This window comes from Capricornis sumatraensis, chromosome 18, assembly GCF_032405125.1.
Source record: "Capricornis sumatraensis isolate serow.1 chromosome 18, serow.2, whole genome shotgun sequence".
Classification (NCBI taxonomy): domain Eukaryota; kingdom Metazoa; phylum Chordata; class Mammalia; order Artiodactyla; family Bovidae; genus Capricornis; species Capricornis sumatraensis.
The window spans coordinates 9,436,576-9,456,233 of NC_091086.1; the positions used below are offsets into that span (position 1 = coordinate 9,436,576).

At 45.3% G+C, this 19,658-nt stretch overlaps 1 protein-coding gene across 4 annotated transcripts in view; it reads left to right on the forward strand.

Annotated features, from left to right (window-relative positions):
* The window catches only part of KCNIP1 (potassium voltage-gated channel interacting protein 1), a 269,574-nt gene extending 253,894 nt beyond the window's left edge, over positions 1-15,680 (forward strand). For 3 of the 4 annotated variants that reach the window (XM_068990442.1, XM_068990443.1, XM_068990444.1), the window contains 7 exons: positions 2,764-2,888; positions 3,637-3,706; positions 5,158-5,228; positions 5,912-6,019; positions 10,096-10,200; positions 11,498-11,560; positions 15,633-15,680. In XM_068990442.1, coding sequence (XP_068846543.1) covers positions 2,764-2,888; positions 3,637-3,706; positions 5,158-5,228; positions 5,912-6,019; positions 10,096-10,200; positions 11,498-11,560; positions 15,633-15,680 — 590 coding nt within the window. The remainder of the gene's footprint in view (positions 1-2,763; positions 2,889-3,636; positions 3,707-5,157; positions 5,229-5,911; positions 6,020-10,095; positions 10,201-11,497; positions 11,561-15,632) is intronic. The other variant, XM_068990445.1, reaches the window with a different exon arrangement.
* Positions 15,681-19,658: the final 3,978 nt, after the last annotated feature.

Sequence of the window (19,658 nt, forward strand, 5' to 3'; positions counted from 1 at the left end):
GGGCACCCCCATAAGATTGCTGTGTCACTTCAGTTGTGTCTGACTGTGCGACCCCATAGATGGCAGCCCACCAGGCTTCCCCATCCCTGGGATTCTCCAGGCAACAACACTGGAGTGGGTTGCCATTTCCTTCTCCAAGATTCCCATAAGATTGCTCTAGGTTTAAACAAATTAGTGTTGTCCGTTCCCAAATCATGACCATGAGGGTCATAATTAGCACATTTTTTAAAAGGAATAGATTAAAATTGAGGACAGAGGACAGTTCCCATTCGTGAGAAAAAGTATTATTTCAGGAAACCTTTGCTTCAAAACATTTTACAAAATTTTTCCTTTATGTATATGGATTGTGATGTAAATTGTAATTCTTACAATGAAAAAAATTAAGAACCACTGGTCTAAGCCCCTAACACTCACCACACCAGTGATTTCCCAGCACTAGCATTTTGAATCCCAAATATGTAAATTTTCTTCAGTAACTGATGTGATCACAGTCTGACAATTAGAGGGTGATGAAAAAGCCAAACAAAAGCTTGGCAGTCAACATCCAAATATTCAGATATTATAGAATCTCTTTGATATGGGAAATTGACCCTGCTGGTCAGCCAGCAAACAAACCAGTTCTGTCTTAATGAAGTGAGTTTAATATTTGATATATCTATAATTACTTAGTGGATTTTTAATGAGAGAGATGGTAAGCAAGTGCAGTTTCTGAGTCAGAGTCTCTCAAACTTCTGCAAAGGAATTTCCCTGAGCTTGTGAAGGATCTGATCATAGTCAATACTGAAAAGAGAAATCTTTTAAGCTTCTGGATAAGACAGACTTGAAAAGGTATACTAGATGCCTTCAAAAATACATTAGTTCTTCTAAAAATACTTTCATGTCTTCCTTGTTTACCTTTTAATGTAACTTTCACCTCTTTTCACTGTTAAATTTCTGTGCATTTTAAAAATAAACTTGCTACTAGAATCTAATGTTAGAAGATTTAAACCAACAACTTGTTTTCTATTTTTAAATGAGTTAAAAATATATGGGAGAATTCTGAATTATACTTCTGTGGGATTATTTGTTTGTTTGAGAATGCGATAGTGTTTCATAATTGCTACTTAACTTGTTAGCTGGAAACATAACAATAATTAAAGGCTCTATTTAAATTATAAGGAAATTGGCCACTGGCAGCTATTTTGTGTAAACAAAGTGTCATTTATATTGAGCAATATGCTCTGATCCCTGTAGGATAAGATGACCTGTGTTCCCTAGCACATAAAAAAGATAACAATTGGAAATTGTCACCAAGTTCTTCTGCCTCTCCCTTGGAACTCTACCCCAATGTCCATTACTTCAGAGAAGAGGTACAAGATATAAACTGACTTTGATGGATTCCTTTTTCATTGGAGTCATTGTCTCAAAAGGAAAAGTAACAATTGCAGGAAGAATCTGATGCAAAGAGACTGACGCTAGCTAGGGAAATGCACAGGGTATGATGTACCCACCCTATCCTCTCAGACAGAAACAGCCTATCCTCACTCTCCACCATCATGGGATATGATGGTGTGTGTACATTTCCAGAAGCTTGCCCATCTCATCACTACTCTTGCCAGTTCATATTTACAGTTATTCAATTCATGGATTTGGTGATGCCTGCCTACAACAATGGTCCAGGAAGGTTAGATGGCAATTGATTCTTGATTGAAGTAAATTTGTAGAAACCATTCTGGTAGGTCCCAAAGGAAAACTCTTCTATGGTGGTAAACTGAAGTGAAGTGAAAGTCGCTCAGTCGTGTCCGACTCTTTGTGACCCTATGGACTATGGAATTCTCCAGGCCAGAATACTGGAGTGGGTAGCCTTCCCTTCTCCAGGGGATCTTCCCAATCCAGGGATTGAACCCAGGTCTCCCACATTGCAGGTGGATTCTTTGCCAGCTGAGCCACCAGGGAAGACCAGTGATGATGGTAAAACGTTTAAAGTTCCGCTTATTTGGATTTTCCAATCCTTCAACAGGAGATGGACAGAGCAATAGGATGCTTTAAATGCCTAAAGCTTCCTAAATAATAGTGAAAAACTATCGCCCTGTAGTACATGTAAACAGGTGTTTGCAGAGTACTTAAAACAGTTGTTTGTAGAGCCCTTCAAATGCTTCCCAAGTTTTCGTTTATGTAAAGTAGCTCCCATTTAAGCTACTTTCCTACTATTTAAGGATGTCTGTTAGATATTACAATACTGGGAAATGGTTTCATATTTTTTAATTAATATTTAACATGCTATAATTTGTACTTTTTGCCAAATCAAGCTAGCCTACCTCTAGTTTCCCAGATGGTGAGAGTTTATGGTTTTTTAGTAGATTTGTCTCCCTTTTCTGTTTGGAGGGTGTTAATCCATCTGCTCACTTACCTGTGTCTCTGGAATATTCAAATGGGCAGTGGAATATTCAGTGGGGAGCAAACAATATACAAAACAGATATTTTGAAAGACAAGGAAATGTTTTTGTATGGACTTATTTCTAGCACTTGGAACACATGTATCTCCTAGGCTGAAGTTCCCTCCATAGGTGGTGTCCAACACACCTGGAGTGGTGGACTGATGGTGAGATAGAAAGTGACTGAATAGAGAGGTGGGGCTCAAGGCAAGAAGGTCATCTGCAGTGTGACCCCCCAGCCCATGACCCTATGTCCTGGTCACCACACCCCACTTCTGACAACCCAGGCTACAGTCTGACAAGTGACCACCAAGGTGAGCCACCTCAATGCCATCTCTTCTGGTTCCAGATAAGATTGAAGATGAGCTGGAGATGACCATGGTTTGCCATCGGCCTGAGGGGCTGGAGCAGCTGGAGGCACAGACTAACTTCACCAAGAGGGAGCTGCAAGTCCTTTACCGAGGTTTCAAAAATGTAAGACCCACACGGCCTCTGAAGGCCCAGGCAGGATTTCCCACCTGGGACTTCACTCTCTCAAATGCCAAAGGGACCCCTCCAAGAGATTTTTGCATATACGTAAGGAAGGCCATTCTATAAAGGAGTCAGGAGAGCACAGTCGCTCACCAGCTAGAGAGAAAGGTGCCAAGCAAGAAAGAGGCAGTCTCGGTGGATGGGAAGCCAGTTGGTGGCCCAGACCTGGCAGGGTGGCACAGCTTTGGCCTAGATACTCGCCTCAGGATAGCCCATCACACCATCAGTGTCATTATCCTGGAAATGTGGGGATTTAGGTCTGCTGCTGACCCAGCTCACAGACTGAAGTAGCCAACGTGTGAAATCTCATGATTTCATACATTTAACTTCCTGAGAGCCTGGCTGGGAAGATACTGGTAGCCCTGTTTTACATTCTCATGGTAAGGACGCTGAGAATCAGGGCTGACTCACTCAAAGTCACAAAGCATAGAAGGGGCTGAGCCAGGATCCAAACCCAAATCTTTCTATTAAAAATCCCACAGCCCAGACTCCCACCTCACAGTGCCCGTTCTCTGATAACATCTCACCATTTTGCAAAGCAGCTCCAGTCCTAGTCCTAAAGTAGAACTTCCAGCCACTCTCCTTGGAGTCACGGAAGTGCACAGGTGGTTACCCGGTCCCCGTCCACCAGGGCTCACGAGGACCCCCAAAGCTCTCAGCCTCGCCCACTGACTCCGTCTCCCTCACACAGGAGTGCCCCAGCGGTGTGGTCAATGAAGAGACGTTCAAGCAGATCTACGCTCAGTTTTTCCCTCACGGAGGTGAGTTCCGTCTTGAAAGAGACCCCTTGCGGCTCCCTCTCTGCAACCTCCGGCTCCCTTTCTGCTCCCTCTGGCTCCCTCCCTGCTCTCTCCGGCAGGCTTCCTTCCTCCAGGGCCATGGGGCCTTGTCTGCCTCCTCCTCAGGGTTGGGGTGAGCTCAGAGCAGCGTTCCTCCCCTACTGCAAGATGTGGAATCCACTAAAGCTTTAGCAGAAAAGAGCTCTGAAAATGGGCCTTCTCCCAGAGACGGTAGTGATAAAGCAGTATCATAAAGTGTGTTGAAAGCTGGTGTGGTTATGGGAGAATGGGGCCTCTGAGTCTCAGAGAGGCTAAGCAGCTCGCTGCAGATCGCACAGCTAGAGAGCGGCAGACCAGGATCGGGCCCCAGAGTGTGTGTCCAAAGCTCTGCTGTGTTAGGCCCACCTGCCGCTGCGCCATGCTCCGTCTTTTCCTTTAAAGGGCTGAGGCAAGGTGGGATTTTGAAAAAGAACTTTAGTAAATACCAGAAGCTATAAAAATAAAGGAATCCTAAAAGATGCAGGGTGAATAAAATCGTGCTTATAAATAAGGTTAGCCTGTGTGCCAGGCTCACAGCCGCTCTGCCACCCTGCCTGACTCTTGCGGGCACCTGCTCTGGCCCCGGGGTCTGGGGCATCAGAGGCTTCCCATGGCTTCCGTGTGTCACATGTCAACTTACTTCCTGCCCAGGAGCCATCTCCTGCAGGACCCATTCCTTGGGTGCCGATGAGACAGAGATCCAAGTGTCCCAGACACTTTGGGGGCTCTATTTCTTATACGCCTCCCTCGGCAGCAAATAGGCGCCTTCTCAGGCGTGAGTTCCAGTACAGGGCTCCTCCCCCCGCTGGGGACAGTTTCGTCCCATGCAGGCCCCAGACCCACTATTTGTTGAGTCCTGTTGAGCCACTCTTTATTGAGTTTTGACTATGTGGCAGACAACGATGGTTCTAATGATATGACTACGTGAAAAGCTAAACTGTGTGCCGAGATGGGAAGGTGAAGCTCAGAGAGGCTGTGTTACGTCCCTGCAGTCACACAGCTAGGTAGTGACAGAACTGCTCTCGGAGTCCAGGTCATCTGACCCTTAGTGGGTGCGCACTCCGTGGCATTGTGCTGCCATCCGGAAGAACATCTTCTACACACAGGACCAGCTCATTCATCCAACAAGAACTGTACACGGAGACAGGAGCGTCTCTCCAGGGATGGCTAGACTTAGGGCAAACCTGTCTTAGCTTTTGCTAGAACCTCCCCCCTAAACCCCAGGAAAACCAGACAGGCCTCAGTTCACAGCAGTGGCTTTTCCCACTCAGCAACCTTTTCCTTTCTATCACCCCAGCATCACCCTCTCCTCTTTCTTATTGGTTTTAAGTGATCTCCCTCCCCTGTGCGGCGTCCCTGTTCCCATCACCTGCCTCTCCTTCTGTGCCTTGCAGATGCCAGCATGTATGCCCATTACCTCTTCCATGCCTTCGACACCACGCAGACAGGCTCCGTGAAGTTTGAGGTATGTTTGTCTCTCAGAGGCCCCAGGGCCCCATCAACTCTTCCTTTAAATGACAGGCATGTTGGGAGGAGTGGATCATTCAATGCTTCAGTTCTTTACCATTTAAGAAGGATTTTCTGAAGACAGAAGAAACAACTGTCCTCCAAGAACTCAGGGCCTCGGGGACTAACAGTCTAACGGCTCACATGTGCACTTAGCACTCTACACGTATTAACTCATTTAACCCTTCCAATAGCCCTAACAAGGTAGGGTTCTGCTGTGTATTACCAGTCTACAGAAGAGGAAAGTAAGATAATGAGAGACAGAGTGGTTTTCCCAAGGTCAGACAGTAAGAGGTAAAGGAGGGCTTTGAACTCAGGTGGTATGTTTCCAGAGTCTACACTCTCAGCTGCCAGATGATGCCACCACTTGCACGGTAATTGCTGCCAGTGGGTAAGGCGATAGCCGATGTCAGCACACACTGACTTCCCTTCTTCCTCCAGAAGCTCCTTCCCCAGTATGGGGCAAGGTAGGCAGTGGAAGGTGGGTGGCGTACTTTGCTGAGCTTGGCCACATCCTTCAGGAGACAGAGGACCTGGGCGACACCATTTTGTAAAGACAGTCACGGAGTCTGACCCACAGACAGAGCACCGCCCCACCCAGTGGTTTGCTGCTTAATGTCTCATGCTTCTTCCACTTCTCAGGACTTTGTAACCGCTCTGTCAATTTTACTGAGAGGAACCGTCCATGAGAAACTAAGATGGACTTTTAATTTGTATGACATCAATAAAGATGGATACATAAACAAAGAGGTAAGTGAGCTGAGGCTAGGAGCATGAGAGAGCTAATTAGAGAGAAAATAGCCCCAGTCGTGCGGATGAAATGGGCTGAACCAGGGAGGATCTGCTTTGGGGCAGAGTTGGTTCCTGACAAAATGAAGGTCACCTTTGACCTCCCCCATTGTCCTACCCTGTCCCATTCATGGACACTCAGGATTAAGCAGATTCATTTATTCAATCTCAGTTATTCAATGCACATTCCAAAGGGGGTATAAATGATTTATTTCAGTGTAGAATAACTCTTCCCAGTGTGATTTGCATTTTAACAGGTCAACGGCCATAAGGTAAAGGTAAAAACTGGAATAGTAACATTGCAGACATCGCCAAGAAGAGAAAAAAGGAGATCTTTCAGAAAAGGAGATTGCAACTGAATCATATTCAGTGCAGTTCATTTCACTCGCTCAGTCGTGTCCTACTCTTTGTGACCCCATGGACTGTAGCACACCAGGCTTCCCTGTCCATCACCAACTCCTGGAGCTTACTCAGACTTATGTCCATTCAACTGTCTTATCCTCTGTCGTGATGCCATCCAACCATCTCATCCTGTCGTCCCATTTTCCTATTAGCCACAACCTATTTTAACAACAAATAAAACCTCAGCAGGGCATCAGGTGCAGCCATCTCTAAATAACTCATCACAGATAATTTCTGAAGCTTCACTGCTGGACAACTTTAGAGCCTCAGAGTAGGTGTGGTACCTAGATGGTGAGACGCCCACAGGCCTATCTCAAAACTCACTTTGGTATCTACCGTATCCTGGAATCTCAGCCAAAGCTTGGACTTAGCATCTCGTAGTATCCCACTTCCTGAGTTCCTATGTGCCAGGTACAGTGTCCGGAGTTACAAATATCTCTAAACCTCACCTCAACCCTCCAATTTCCATTCCTCATACATTCAGTCATGGATTTGCTCAACATATATTTGAGGGCTTGTTAGGTGTTCTAGGTGCTGAAGATAAAGTGGTGAACAATCCCCAGAATGTGAAAAATTCTAATGTCCACTAACAGCAGATATGGTAAGAACTCCAATATATAATGGAATAACAAGTGGCCATGTAAAACCATGCAAAAGCAGTTAGATATAAATTTAAATTAGCATTATACATCCCATTTAAACATTATTTTTTACAGTGGGATGTATATTATCTCACTGTTGTAAATAATCAAATGCTTCTATATATACTCAAATATATGATACTCTATGGAGAAGGAAATGGCAACCTACTCCACTATGCTTGCCTGGGAAGTCCCATGAACAGAGGAGCCTGATGGGCTATAGTACATGTGGTCACAAACGAGTCGGACATGACTTAGCAATGAAATAACAACAAAAGATAGTCTAAAATATTCAAATACTACTTTACAAAGTCTATAGTTTAAAAAGGACCCTAAATTGAGATGTATAACAAGATCTTCAACTTTGGTTCAACCATTATTCCATCTCTGAATCATCTTACTAACTCCTGCTCCCCTTCTGTAATTTACACACTAGACAAAATTGTTCCCATTAAATATCCATCAAACCTTTCTGGAGGCAGAATTAATAAAATTCTCCTTAAAAGAAAATAAAGTGCAGATAAGCAGCTTCCTGGAGAAGATAGCTGGACCTTCCCCTGGCAGTCATTTGGAAACAGTTTCATCAAAATCGTAGCAAAGAAAATCCTGAGAGCACAATCAAAATTTATCTTTAAGTCCTTTCTGTTATAAAAGTTATTCAGGAAAGAAAAGTGAAAGTGAAAGTGAAGTCGCTCAGTCGCGTCCGACTCTTTGCGACCCCATGGACTGTAACCTATCAGGCTCCCCTGTCCATGGGATTTTCCAGGCAATAGCACTGGAGTGAATTGCCATTTCCTTCTCCAGGAAAGAAACCGATAGCCATATGGATGCTAAGGACGCATTAAAGCACGCCTTTCTGAGCAGGCTCGTGGGCAGGTGCATGTCCCCTAGTTCTGTCCCGAGAGCAGTGACTCCATGCAGCAATGAGTGCTGGCACCTAGACCCTGGTCTCTAAACACCATTCTCCAAGAAAAGCAACCGGTCTCCTTGGACTTGGTTGATTCCAGGCCTGGGAAAGAGAAAATACAAGATGATCTTAGAGCATCTTACAGTGTCAAAAAAAAAGAAAGGGGGGGGGGAGTGCTATTAAAGAAAAAAGGGTGGTGAAGAGCATATCTGAAGGTCATAGAAGTCAGCCTGAAGGAGTTCACAATAGCCAAAGCTATTAATATTATAATATGAGCAACAAAATACAAATTTATAGTTTGGGATTATAATCTGCAAAATAAATACCCATGTCGTTCAGTCGCTTAGTTGTGTCCGACTCTTTGCGACCCCATTGACTGCAGACCGCCGGGCTCTTCTGTCCACGGGATTCTCCAGACAAGAGTACTTCATTGGGTTGCCATGCCCTCTTCCAGGGGATCTTTGCAACCAGACATAGAGCCCGTGTCTCTTACATCTCCTGCATTGACAGGGGGTTCTTTACCACTAGTGCCACCTGGAAATTCCGGGTGTCTGTAGACACTCCATCAAATATCCTGAAGACAAGGCTGCGTTCCTACATCCCTTTTCCTCATTCTGAGTAGGGATCGAGGAAGCCCATGGAACACCATGCCTGGCCAGGGTAACCAGGAAAACACCACGGGGCCACTTAACGGATATGGGGCTCCCAGCCCCTGCAGACACGGCGCCAGGCGCAGAGAATTTAGCAATGAAGGATCAAGCATGTGTCCTCAGAGCTCACAGTTTTGGGGAAACAGATCCACAGAGCAATAAGAACCACTTACTTATTTTAGTGAGTATGTACTGATCACTGTTCCACGTTACTAAAAGGTTGGAAAGAAAATATGAAAGGATTCGTAACATCTATCTGGCCCTAGGGTAATTTTTGTCTTTGTAGAAAGGGATTTTTTGGTAACAAAGATAGAAAACCATCAACATCAATGGGCTTAAGTTGAGACCTTCCTTGTAAAGATATAGGTAATTTCTCTAAAATCTTTTAAGACATAAATAATTCTTGTTAAAGTGGTAAATGTTACAGGTAGTTTAATGTAGCACATTTTAATCCCCAGTAAAAGTAGAAAGCCATTGGCCTCCCCCTACGCTACATCCATCTCTTCCTCTCTCTCGTCTCCCTCCTGCAGCTCTGTCTTAGGACAGCCACACTGCCCTCTGCAAGAACGGTTGGCAGTGGGGACACCCCAGAGGACGCTTTAGTGAATAGGGTAACCATTCTCAGACCCTGCCTCTCCAGGGTTTCTCTCGATCCCTGTCTGTGTCTACTTCAACCACTTTTCTCAGAAAACACATGCGTGTGTGGGTACGTGTATCTGTGTGTAGGCTCAGGAGGAATCCCTCACGGGAGAATCTGTGTCCTCCTCCGTCTGCCACCGCCCTTCTCCCCTCTCTGTTCCTCCACCCTCGTCACTTCTCCGCTTGCGCTCCCGTTCTCCCAGCATTTCTCATCTCCTCCATTCCATCTGCTCCAGCCTACGCTTTACAGAAGTTCATCTCTGTATTTATTTGCAGTGTCTGCTCTCCCCTGATCTCAACTAAAACCTGGAAATGATTTGCCCATGCTACCAACTCTGACCCAAACTCCAGCTTTTCACCCCGACTTCTCAAGAGATGACGACATACTGACTCAGTTCCGTAGTCAGATGTCCACATTTGTTCCAATCAGCTGCTTCAAACAAAGCCACACAGGCCAGTCACGCAAAGGAATTACAGAGCAGAGAGAAGGTATTCCACAAATGCGGTGTGGGTCTCTCAGTACATGAACAAATCCACTCAAATCCCACTTATAACACATCACTTGGGAAAGCTCAGGAAGAGGTGAGCCACTCAAGAACTTCTGACAACAAAGAGAATTGTCCTGGAAAGAGGCTCCCAGGATATATACCCTTCAGCTTCCTTTCTAACTCCCTCTCACTAGCTGAGGTTCCTTTTAATCCCTTTCATTCTCAAGGGAGACAGAGAGCCCCAGACTGTCACCGAGAAGAGCTTAACTTCCTGCTTCCCACTCTGTGTGCTTCCGTGTCCCCTCTCCAGGAGATGATGGATATTGTCAAAGCCATCTATGACATGATGGGGAAATACACATATCCTGTGCTTAAAGAAGACACTCCAAGGCAGCACGTGGACATCTTCTTCCAGGTAAGAGCACACACCCTGTGTGTAAGCTTTAAGCTCACCTTAGACCAATCAGCCCACAAGTATCTGAGCAGTGTTCTGTATCCAAGCCTCCACTACATGTGGTAAGAAACAGAGAATTACAAGATGTACCATCCCCTGGGAGCAGATTATTTTATTAAATAGACAAGGATACACTACAGAAGAGAACAAGGATGAATATCATTAAGTATAAGTGGTAGCGTGTGGACTCTAAATTTCATAAAAATGGCTGGGAGATCACAGTAAATCGCACATGTGCATACATCAGAGATATTGTTAAGTGTATTCATTATGCTAAGTTGCTTCGGTTGTGCCCTACTCTGTGCTAACCTATGGATTGTAACTTGCCAGGCTCTGCTGTCCATGGGATTCTCCAGGAAAGAATAGCGGTGTGGGTTGCCACGCCCTCTTTCAGGGGATCTTCCCAACCCAGGGTTCGAACCTGTGTCTCTTATGTCTCCTGCATCGGCAGGAGGGTTCTTTACCACTAGCGCCACCTGGGAAGCCCTCAGAGTAGATACGGAAGATGTCATTAAGCACATTTGTGTCGTTGGTGTTAAGCATTTGTGCTTGAGGAACAAGGGGAAATCAGGTGGAAACTAGGATAGGCTGGAAACGAGAGTGAGATCTTTAAATTGAAGAGTTTAGCCTTGCTCTGGTAAAAAGTAGGTGGATGCTGTTAATCTGTGACTTAGAAGAGTGGCAAGATCTTAGTGGTATGCTAGTAAAAAGAAAAGAATTCGCCTGGCAGGAGAGTATCAGCAAACACGAGAGCTCATTCTAGCCTAATCCTCCCACTTTGCAGATGGGAAAAGAGGAGCTCAGGGAGACTCCAGGACACACAGTAGGTGCCACGGACAGGAGCAGAACTGCCCATGCCCAGTGTGCCTGCTGCCAAATGGACAGGCTGGGACTGAGGCTGGACGAGACATGTTAGGGGCCAGCAGAAGAACCGGGCGAGGAGAGAACGAGCATCCAGAGCCAGCGTTTCCATCTGAAGGATGCTCGTGGGGCTCACTGCCGAATGGACAGGCTGGGAGTGAGACTGGGCAAGACACGCCAGGGGTCAGCAGAATAATCGGGTGACGAGAAGACGAGCATCCAGAGCCAACGTTTCCATTTGAAAGATGCTCATGGGGGTCAAAGTGCTGTAACCAGAGCCTGGAGTTGTCTGATCAATGAAAGACCATCCTAATTGTCAGGGGAATGTTGGTGAGCAAAAAGCAAGTTTGGGAATGCAGATTACCAGTTTCTTTAAACTGCTTCCTGTGTCTTTCAGAAAATGGACAAAAATAAAGATGGCATCGTGACTTTAGATGAATTTCTTGAATCCTGTCAGGAGGTAAGGAGAGATCCCAGGGCACAAAACCTCTAAATCTGGGGCTCGGAGACCTGAAGAAGGGAGAACACGGGCAACCTGCAGTCCTCCGACTCAGAGCCACCGCAGCCTCGGCAATACAGCTCAGGATTTCAGCAGCCTCCACTCCTTAGACTGGCCTGCAGTTTTGGCCACGCACGGGTTGAGCCGCACAGACTAAGCAGGGGAGCAGGGGGCTGTGAGAGCCCAGAGCGGGTCTCTGTGGAACTGCAGACTTCCAAGTGGGCAGCACTGTCATTTCTCAATCTTCCTCTGCCTGATGGCCCACTCCCTAGACCAGGGGTCCCCAGCCTCCAGGATCTGATGCCTGATGATCTGAAGTGGAGCTGATGCAATAATAAAGTGAAAGTAACTTTGCGACCCCATGGACTGTAGTCCATGGGATTCTCCAGGCCAGGATACTAGGATGGGTTGCCATACCCTCCTCCAGGGGATCTTCCCAACCCAAGGATCGAACCCAGGTCTCCTACATTGCAGGTGGATTCTTTACCAGCTGAACCACAAGGGAAGCCCAAGAATGCTGGAGTGGGTAGCCTATCCCTTCTCCAGTAGTCTTCCTGACCCAGAAATCGAATCGGGGTCTCCTGCATTGCAGGCGGATTCTTTACCAGCTGAGCCACCAGGAAAACCCGATAGAAATAAAGTTCACAGTAAATGTAATGCACTTGAATCATCCCCAGACTATCCGACCCTCCCCGCCCCCCCACCATCTGTGGGAAAATTGTCTTCCACAAAACCAGTCCCTGCTGCCAAAAAGACTGGGGATCACTGCCCTAGATTATAAGGGAGTTGCTGGAAAAAGTCTAAAGCTGTGATTCTTAAGCCACAGTGTGCATAAGAATTGCCTCAGATGATTGTGAAAATGAACATTTCCAGGTCTCAATCCCAGAGACTCTAGATCTTGGGTGTGGATCTAGAAAGCTCCATTTTAGCACAATTGCCCTGGCCAATGCTTTAAAAACTTTAATGTGCAAACCAGCCTCCTTGAAGTTCTTATTAAAATGCAGATCCTAATTCAGTGGGTCTCCACTGATGCTTGTGTTCCAAAGGATACACTGGCCCCAGAGTCAGCCAGAGACTGAACTGGAAATAGTCACTTTCCTCTAATTTAGAAAAATGCATCTATACCCCTACTTTGTTTCAGAAAGATATACAGTTACTCTGATCTCCTCTTAGTAAGAACTGCAGGTGCAAGAAAGTGGGAGAGAGGAGAAGTTATTAACAGGTAGTGAGCACCAGCCAGGTTTTAGGCACATTACATAAACTTCACATAGTCAATATATTTAAAAGCTAGAATAGACTGAGAATTGATCTTTCTTAACTGACTTTGACCAGTGGCTTGGAGAAGCCCTGCTAAGCTTGCTACTAACCTGTTAGCTGGTGAATCTTTGGGTAGTCTAGGGGTTCTGAACCGGTTATCAGGCAGCCAGAGGGGAAGTTGCTGAAAGAGAGGCTCAGGTCAGCAGTTATTTACCAACACGGTTAGAAAAATTTCCACATTTTAATCATTATGAGCTGGCTAACCACCAGTGCTCATCATACCCATTTTAAAGAAGGGAAAACTGAGGTATTGCAAAGTTCAGATATTATGATTGAGATGGAACTTGAACTATATCATTTTAATTTTAAATACTATGCCCTATTGTACTATGCTTTTTGACTATGCTTTGATTGTACTATGGTTTTTGACAGGTTTTTAATCAGTTTAGTTTCTCACATTAGCAACTTCTATAGCTATTCATTACCTCACTGGTTTTTTTCACAAACCACCCTGTAAGTAGGTACTATGATCCACTTGTAACAGAGCCAGAATTAGAATATAGGCAGCCCTGCTTCCGAATGCATGTGCTTTTAACAGATTTCAAATACCCGTAATCAACTTTGTTGACTTTCTCTGCTTTAGTCCGCTTTCTGTTTCATTCATGTGTCCTCTAAACTGGGCTTCCTAGGTGGCGCTAGTGGTAAAGAACCCGCCTGCCAAGGCAGGAAAGCTAACGAGACGTGAGTTCGATGAGGAGGATCCCCTGGAGGAGGGCATGGCAACGCAGTCGCGACTGAAGCAACTCGGCGTGCATGCACGTGCTCCAGATTACTTTCTTCCTTCTGCTTTTTAATTTTAATTCAGTTTTCTAGGTGCTCGTCTACATTTTTGAGACAGAGGTTTAGGATCATTGGTTTTCAACCATTCTTTTCTAATATAAGCAGTTAAAGGGATAAATTTTCTTGAGTACTGCTTTAGCTGAGTACTGCTTTAAATTCCTAGATTATTGATGTCATATTTTCATATTTTAATTTAAGATATTTTTTCTCTGACACATGGAATTTGAAACGTGTTAAGATCCAAACATTTGAGGATTTTCTACATCTCATACTTACTCCTGAGAGAATATACAACAGAAAAATATAAAATAGAGAACATAAAATAGAGACATACAATAAGAAAATCAGTAAATCCCAAAATTGCCACTTTGAGAAAATTAATTAAATTGATAAGTGTTTAACAAGACCAATTTAAACAAAAAAGAGAGAGAATACTCAAATTATCAATATCCAGAATTAAAAGGGTGACATCACCAGAAGCTTTACAGGCACTAAAAAGTTAACAGTTCAATTTTCCAATAAATTTGATAATATATGAAGTCTACAAACTCCCTACAAAATACCACTTATCAAAGCCAGCACAAAAAGAAACAGAAAATTTGAATTGTCCTATGCCTGTTACAGAAATTGTATCTGTATTTCAAATTTTCCCACAGAGAAAATGTCAGGCTCAGATGCCTTCACTAGTAAATTCTTCCAAACACTTAACAAAAAAATGATGCTAATCATACGCAAACTCAAGGACACAGAGAAAAAGAGAGAACTTCTCAGTTTGATTCATGAAGCTGTCATAACCCTATTATGGAAACTTGGCAAGGCCACTACAAGATACAAAGTTTGGGAAGCTAATGTATCCTTTCTGGACACAGGCATGAAAACACAAGTCCAGCAATATGTAAAAAGCATAATTCATCATGAACAAATAGGGTTTATTACAGGACTGCTAGAATGGTTTAACCTTCAACAACTAATCACTGTGATTAATGACATCATAGAATAAAACAAAAAACATGCGATCATCTCTGTAAGTACAGAAAGCGCATTTGATACAGTGCGCTTCCCCACAGCTTCTTAAAAGAAGCAGCCTTGACTGCTTTGCTGGATAATCTGTTTCTTCTGACTTTCTGTTTAAGGCCAGAGAAGGTGCTTCTTGCTTTGTTTTTGTTTTTGTTTTTAAATTAATTTTTTTTATTTAATTTTAAAATCTTTAATTCTTACATGTGTTCCCAAACATGAACCCCCCTCCCACCTCCCTCCCCATAACATCTCTGTGGGTCATCCCCATGCACCAGCCCCAAGCATGCTGTATCCTGCGTCAGACATAGACTGGCGATTCAATTCTTACATGATAGTATACATGATAGAATGACATTCTCCCAAATCATCCCACCCTCTCCCTCTCCCTCTGAGTCCAAAAGTCCGTTATACACCGCTGTGTCTTTTTTCCTGTCTTGCATACAGGGTCGTCATTGCCATCTTTCTAAATTCCATATATATGTGTTAGTATACTGTATTGGTGTTTTTCTTTCTGGCTTACTTCACTCTGTATAATCGGCTCCAGTTTCATCCATCTCATCAGAACTGATTCAAATGAATTCTTTTTAATGGCTGAGTAATACTCCATTGTGTATATGTACCACAGCTTTCTTATCCATTCATCTGCTGATGGACATCTAGGTTGCTTCCATGTCCTGGCTATTAATCTCTCTAGGCTCAGTAGTGTTTGCACAGGCTTAGTTGCCCCTTGCCATGGGGGATCTTAGTTCCCTATGCAGGGATCAAACTCACATCCCCTGCATTGCAAGCCAGATTCTTAACCACTGGACCCCCAGGGAAGTCCCTCATTCTGGGAGATGTGCTCACCAGTTATAGAGCTTCTCAGGGAGAAGCCTCAGAGAATTCTAACCATCCTCTTCCCTTCCCACTCCCTTCCCAGGATGACAACATCATGAGGTCTCTCCAGCTGTTCCAAAATGTCATGTAACTGTGAACGCAGCCATCCGGCTCTCAGAGATGTACTAAACAGCCAACTGAGCACCTTGATTGGCCCTCCTGCTGATTTTACACACTAACTCTTGGGACGGAAACACCTTTTACACTTTGGAAGAATTCTCTATGTAGACACACTATGGAACCCAGGACCATGTGGCTCAGTCTCTGATTGCCAGCTTTTCCTCCTCCCTCTTCTCGAGAGAGACAAGATGAAGTCGGGTTTCTTTTGGAAGCATGCTCATCTCTTCACACTGCTGCCCTGTGGAAGGTCCCTCTGCTTGAGCTTAAACAGTAGCGCACACTTTTCTGCTGCGTGTCCCAGGCCACTGCCTCCAAGTCCAGCAGACCTTGATGTATCTGGAAGCAAGATGACCTGAGCCAAACACGCACCATCCTCCGGCCTCCCAAACCAATGTGCCTGTTTCCTTTCTTTGGTGGGAAGAATGAGTGTTATACAGCACAGTCAGAATCTACCATGACTAGATTGGGAGAGCCAGCACCTAACATATGTAGGATAGGACTGAACTATTAAGCACGGCATTGTCTGATGACCCAAACTGCCCATGTGCTCCGTTTCCAGAGGCAAGGACAGTAGTGCCCTCTCATGCTAGCATCCGCGCTACTAGTGCAGGAAGGGAGCCGGTGCCCAGTGACCCATGCCCCACTCCATCTCCTGCCTGAGTCCAGCACTGCATGACCCCCCCCCAGAAAGCCCAGGATGCCTGCAAATCGCTGTGATTTTATACCATCTTCTAATCAATAAACAGAACTATTTCTTACACTCTTAATCTTCATTTCATCCATGACTACATTGGGCAGAAAAGGTAAGTTATGAAAAGGGGAGGCTAGTCCATTCCTTTGGCATCCAGTTGTTAGTACTTCCATTGTGCCAGGCACTGTGCTAAGCAGAGCATCACCCTCCCCCAGGCAAATATCTGATTCAAATGCAAAGACTGTGACCATAAGCAAAGGCAGCTTAAAGATGAGACTCTTCACATTGTCCCTTCCAGCACAACTGCCACTCCCAAGACCCTCTGGTGTAGAAAGTCTGGAGCCTCACATGGCGTGGTTGGGGATACAGAGATGAAGTGGTGGGCAAGACCTTCTGCTGAGGGACTTGGAATCCAGGAGTTGATCAAGACACTCCAGCCTATAAACAGCAAATAATTGCTTTTATTAAACACTGGGAGTCTTGGTTTCCTCGTTTGACATTAAAAAGATTAAGAGTTAACAGTGGCATTCTTGGAAAGAAAGCCATGTACTGAACCCCTATTACTGCCAAGGGCTGCACTAAGGGCTGATATACATGACCTTATTTTATGGTAGAATGCTCTGGAAGGTAGAGTCTTCATCTCGCTGGTCTGGACCCTGACGCTCAAAGAGGTAAGGGACACTGACTAAGGTAGCACAGCTCCCTAGAAAGAGTGCACTCTTCCCACAGTGTCCTAGAGCCTCCTTCTAGGGGATTCTGTCTCCCCTCGAGGAGCCAAGGGTCCCTCACACAAATCTCACTCATCTCTGGTCAGCTCCGAGAGGCAAAGGCATTTTTTGAACCCAAATAGCAGATGAGGAAACAGATACAGAGAAGGGGAAGCCTTAGGTATCTGTGGATACCTCAGGTATCTTAGGGATCTGTGCAAGAGCAGGTCACCACACCTCTGCATGCATGAAATACTCGCAATCTGGTTGCCATTGGCTACTGCTTCTTCTGGCTAGGAATACAGAGGCCACTGCTCTGCCTCTGTTTGAGCTTCCTGAGTGCAGCCATGCAGTCATCTAAGGCTGCTGGACATGTGGCTGGCCCCTAACAAGGCATACAGTTAGGCCCAAGCAGAGGATCTCTACTTGTGACCCTCCCCACACTGGGTACACACCTGCCTCGTGAGGTTGTACAATGTCTAGGCCATGGTTCTCCACCCTGGCTACACGTTCATAATCAACTGGGGAGCTTTGAAGAATGCCAACACCTGGACCCCACCCCTGACCAATTGAAGCAGAATCTCTGAGGGTAGAACCCAGATATCAGAATTCCTTAGAAGCTGCCCAGTGATAGTCAAACGCATACAGAGCTACAGTGGGGAACTGACCATACCCAGGGCTATGAGTGAGCACAGGATCTGAACCATCCCACTGGCTACAGTCATCGGCTCAGAGCTGGGCTTCGTACATATGCCAGTCCACACAGCATGAATCTCAAGACTTGTGCTAGGAACGGTGGGTCAAAGATGTTCTGCCTTCTATTGGACATGAATAAGAGACAGTCCTAGGACAGCTTGCAGTGATTTGGGAATTCTGAGAGCTTATCTGATAACCAAAGGACAGCTAAACCAGAATCACAGGAGATAAGCAGAGAGGTTTGGCTTTTTTTTTAATAAACAATGTAAAAATAAACCAGAAATTGATGAGATCATTGAGCTGCTGGATCAAGCTGCAGCTGAACCTACACATACCTATGACCTTTCCAGATGCCTTTGTTTAATGCCTATGTTAGTTTAGCCCAGCATTTCTCCCCCATGGCTACCTATCAGAATCACAGAAATTTTCTGAAGTACCTAATGCCTGAGCCTTATCCCAGGTTCTGAATCAGAATTTCCAGAGGCGGGGCCCTGAGCATCAGCATGTGTTAAAAACTCTCCAGGTGATTCCAGCATACAGCTAGGGCTGAGAGCCCTTGCTCTAGAAGAATGGAAGGGCTGCTACCCTTTTCCCTGTCCTGGCCAGACCACAAGTAAGAAACCCAATTCAGTCCTCAGAACCTAATACTGACAGGAAAATCAGCATCTGGAGATATCAGAGAGAAATCCGAATGGAAGAAAGATTCAAAACTTGTCCTCAGATGAATAAGCAACAGAAAGGACGTTGGTCATCCTGGTGGGTAGAGAGATAAGGACACCCTGTTGGACCAATTGCAAGGAAATGGGCCAGCATTAGTCAAAGCTTTTCATAAAGGAATGAGATAAAAATAAACTCTGCGGTTTCCACAGAGGCACAGAAACAAAAAGAGGCCTGGGCGCTTGTGAATCCATGCATCCCTCAGCAACTGAGGTATAAGAGAAACAAGGTCCTCAGCTTGGAACATCCATCCCCTTGGCATCCTGGAGGGATCCTCCTCCTCCTGAATCATCCAACAGATTATCACTATTTGCCAGTCATCATGCCTGCTGATGGGGATTCAGCTGTGTAGTAGATGTCTTGCCAGACACCCTTGGCACTCACTCCTACGGACTCAACGGCTGCCGACTGTAAATGCATGTGACTTTTTGCCTATGACTCTGACTGGCACAGGCAGACTGTGGCCAAGATAGCCCCACTCTGTTTGCAGGCAGGGCAGGCAGGAAGAATCAGGTTGTTAACACTTCCTAGGAGCAGCCCTTAGCCAATGACTAATGCCAAGTTGGCAAATCAATACCCCAGGTCCCAATAGGAAGAACTCTTGCCTTTTCCCAGACTACTTTCTCCACTGAAATTGAGCCCCAATCACCCGCAGTAGTAACCTTCTCAAAAGTGCACCCCTTATTGACCTCTTTCTCTTCCCTGTCTCCTTTCCTGCACCCCCTTACCATTACTTCCTGCAGTCACCTCCCAGGTAAACTACTCAATTCCACATCCTTGTCCCAGGACTGGCTTCTGGAGGAACCTAACCTAAAACAAGCAATGAATAGGACCGGTATGTGTCCTGCTCTCATGAATCTTATATTCTACTGAACGCAAAAAGACGACGATAAAATGATTTGGGGTAGTTAAAGTGGTATGAAGAGAACAGAAGTGTAACATGGGAAGAATGACTGGGGTGGCTGCTCCAGACAGGGTGGAGTGGAAAAGCTCCTTTGTGTTGAAGCTGATGTGATCTCAGAGGTTGGGGGGTCATCAGGCACTTTCAGAAAACCTGGGTCTAAGCTTGCTGTGACTTCTTGCTCAGGCTTCTGAGATTCTCTTATTCCAATAAGGAAATCCGATCTGATGTGGAAAT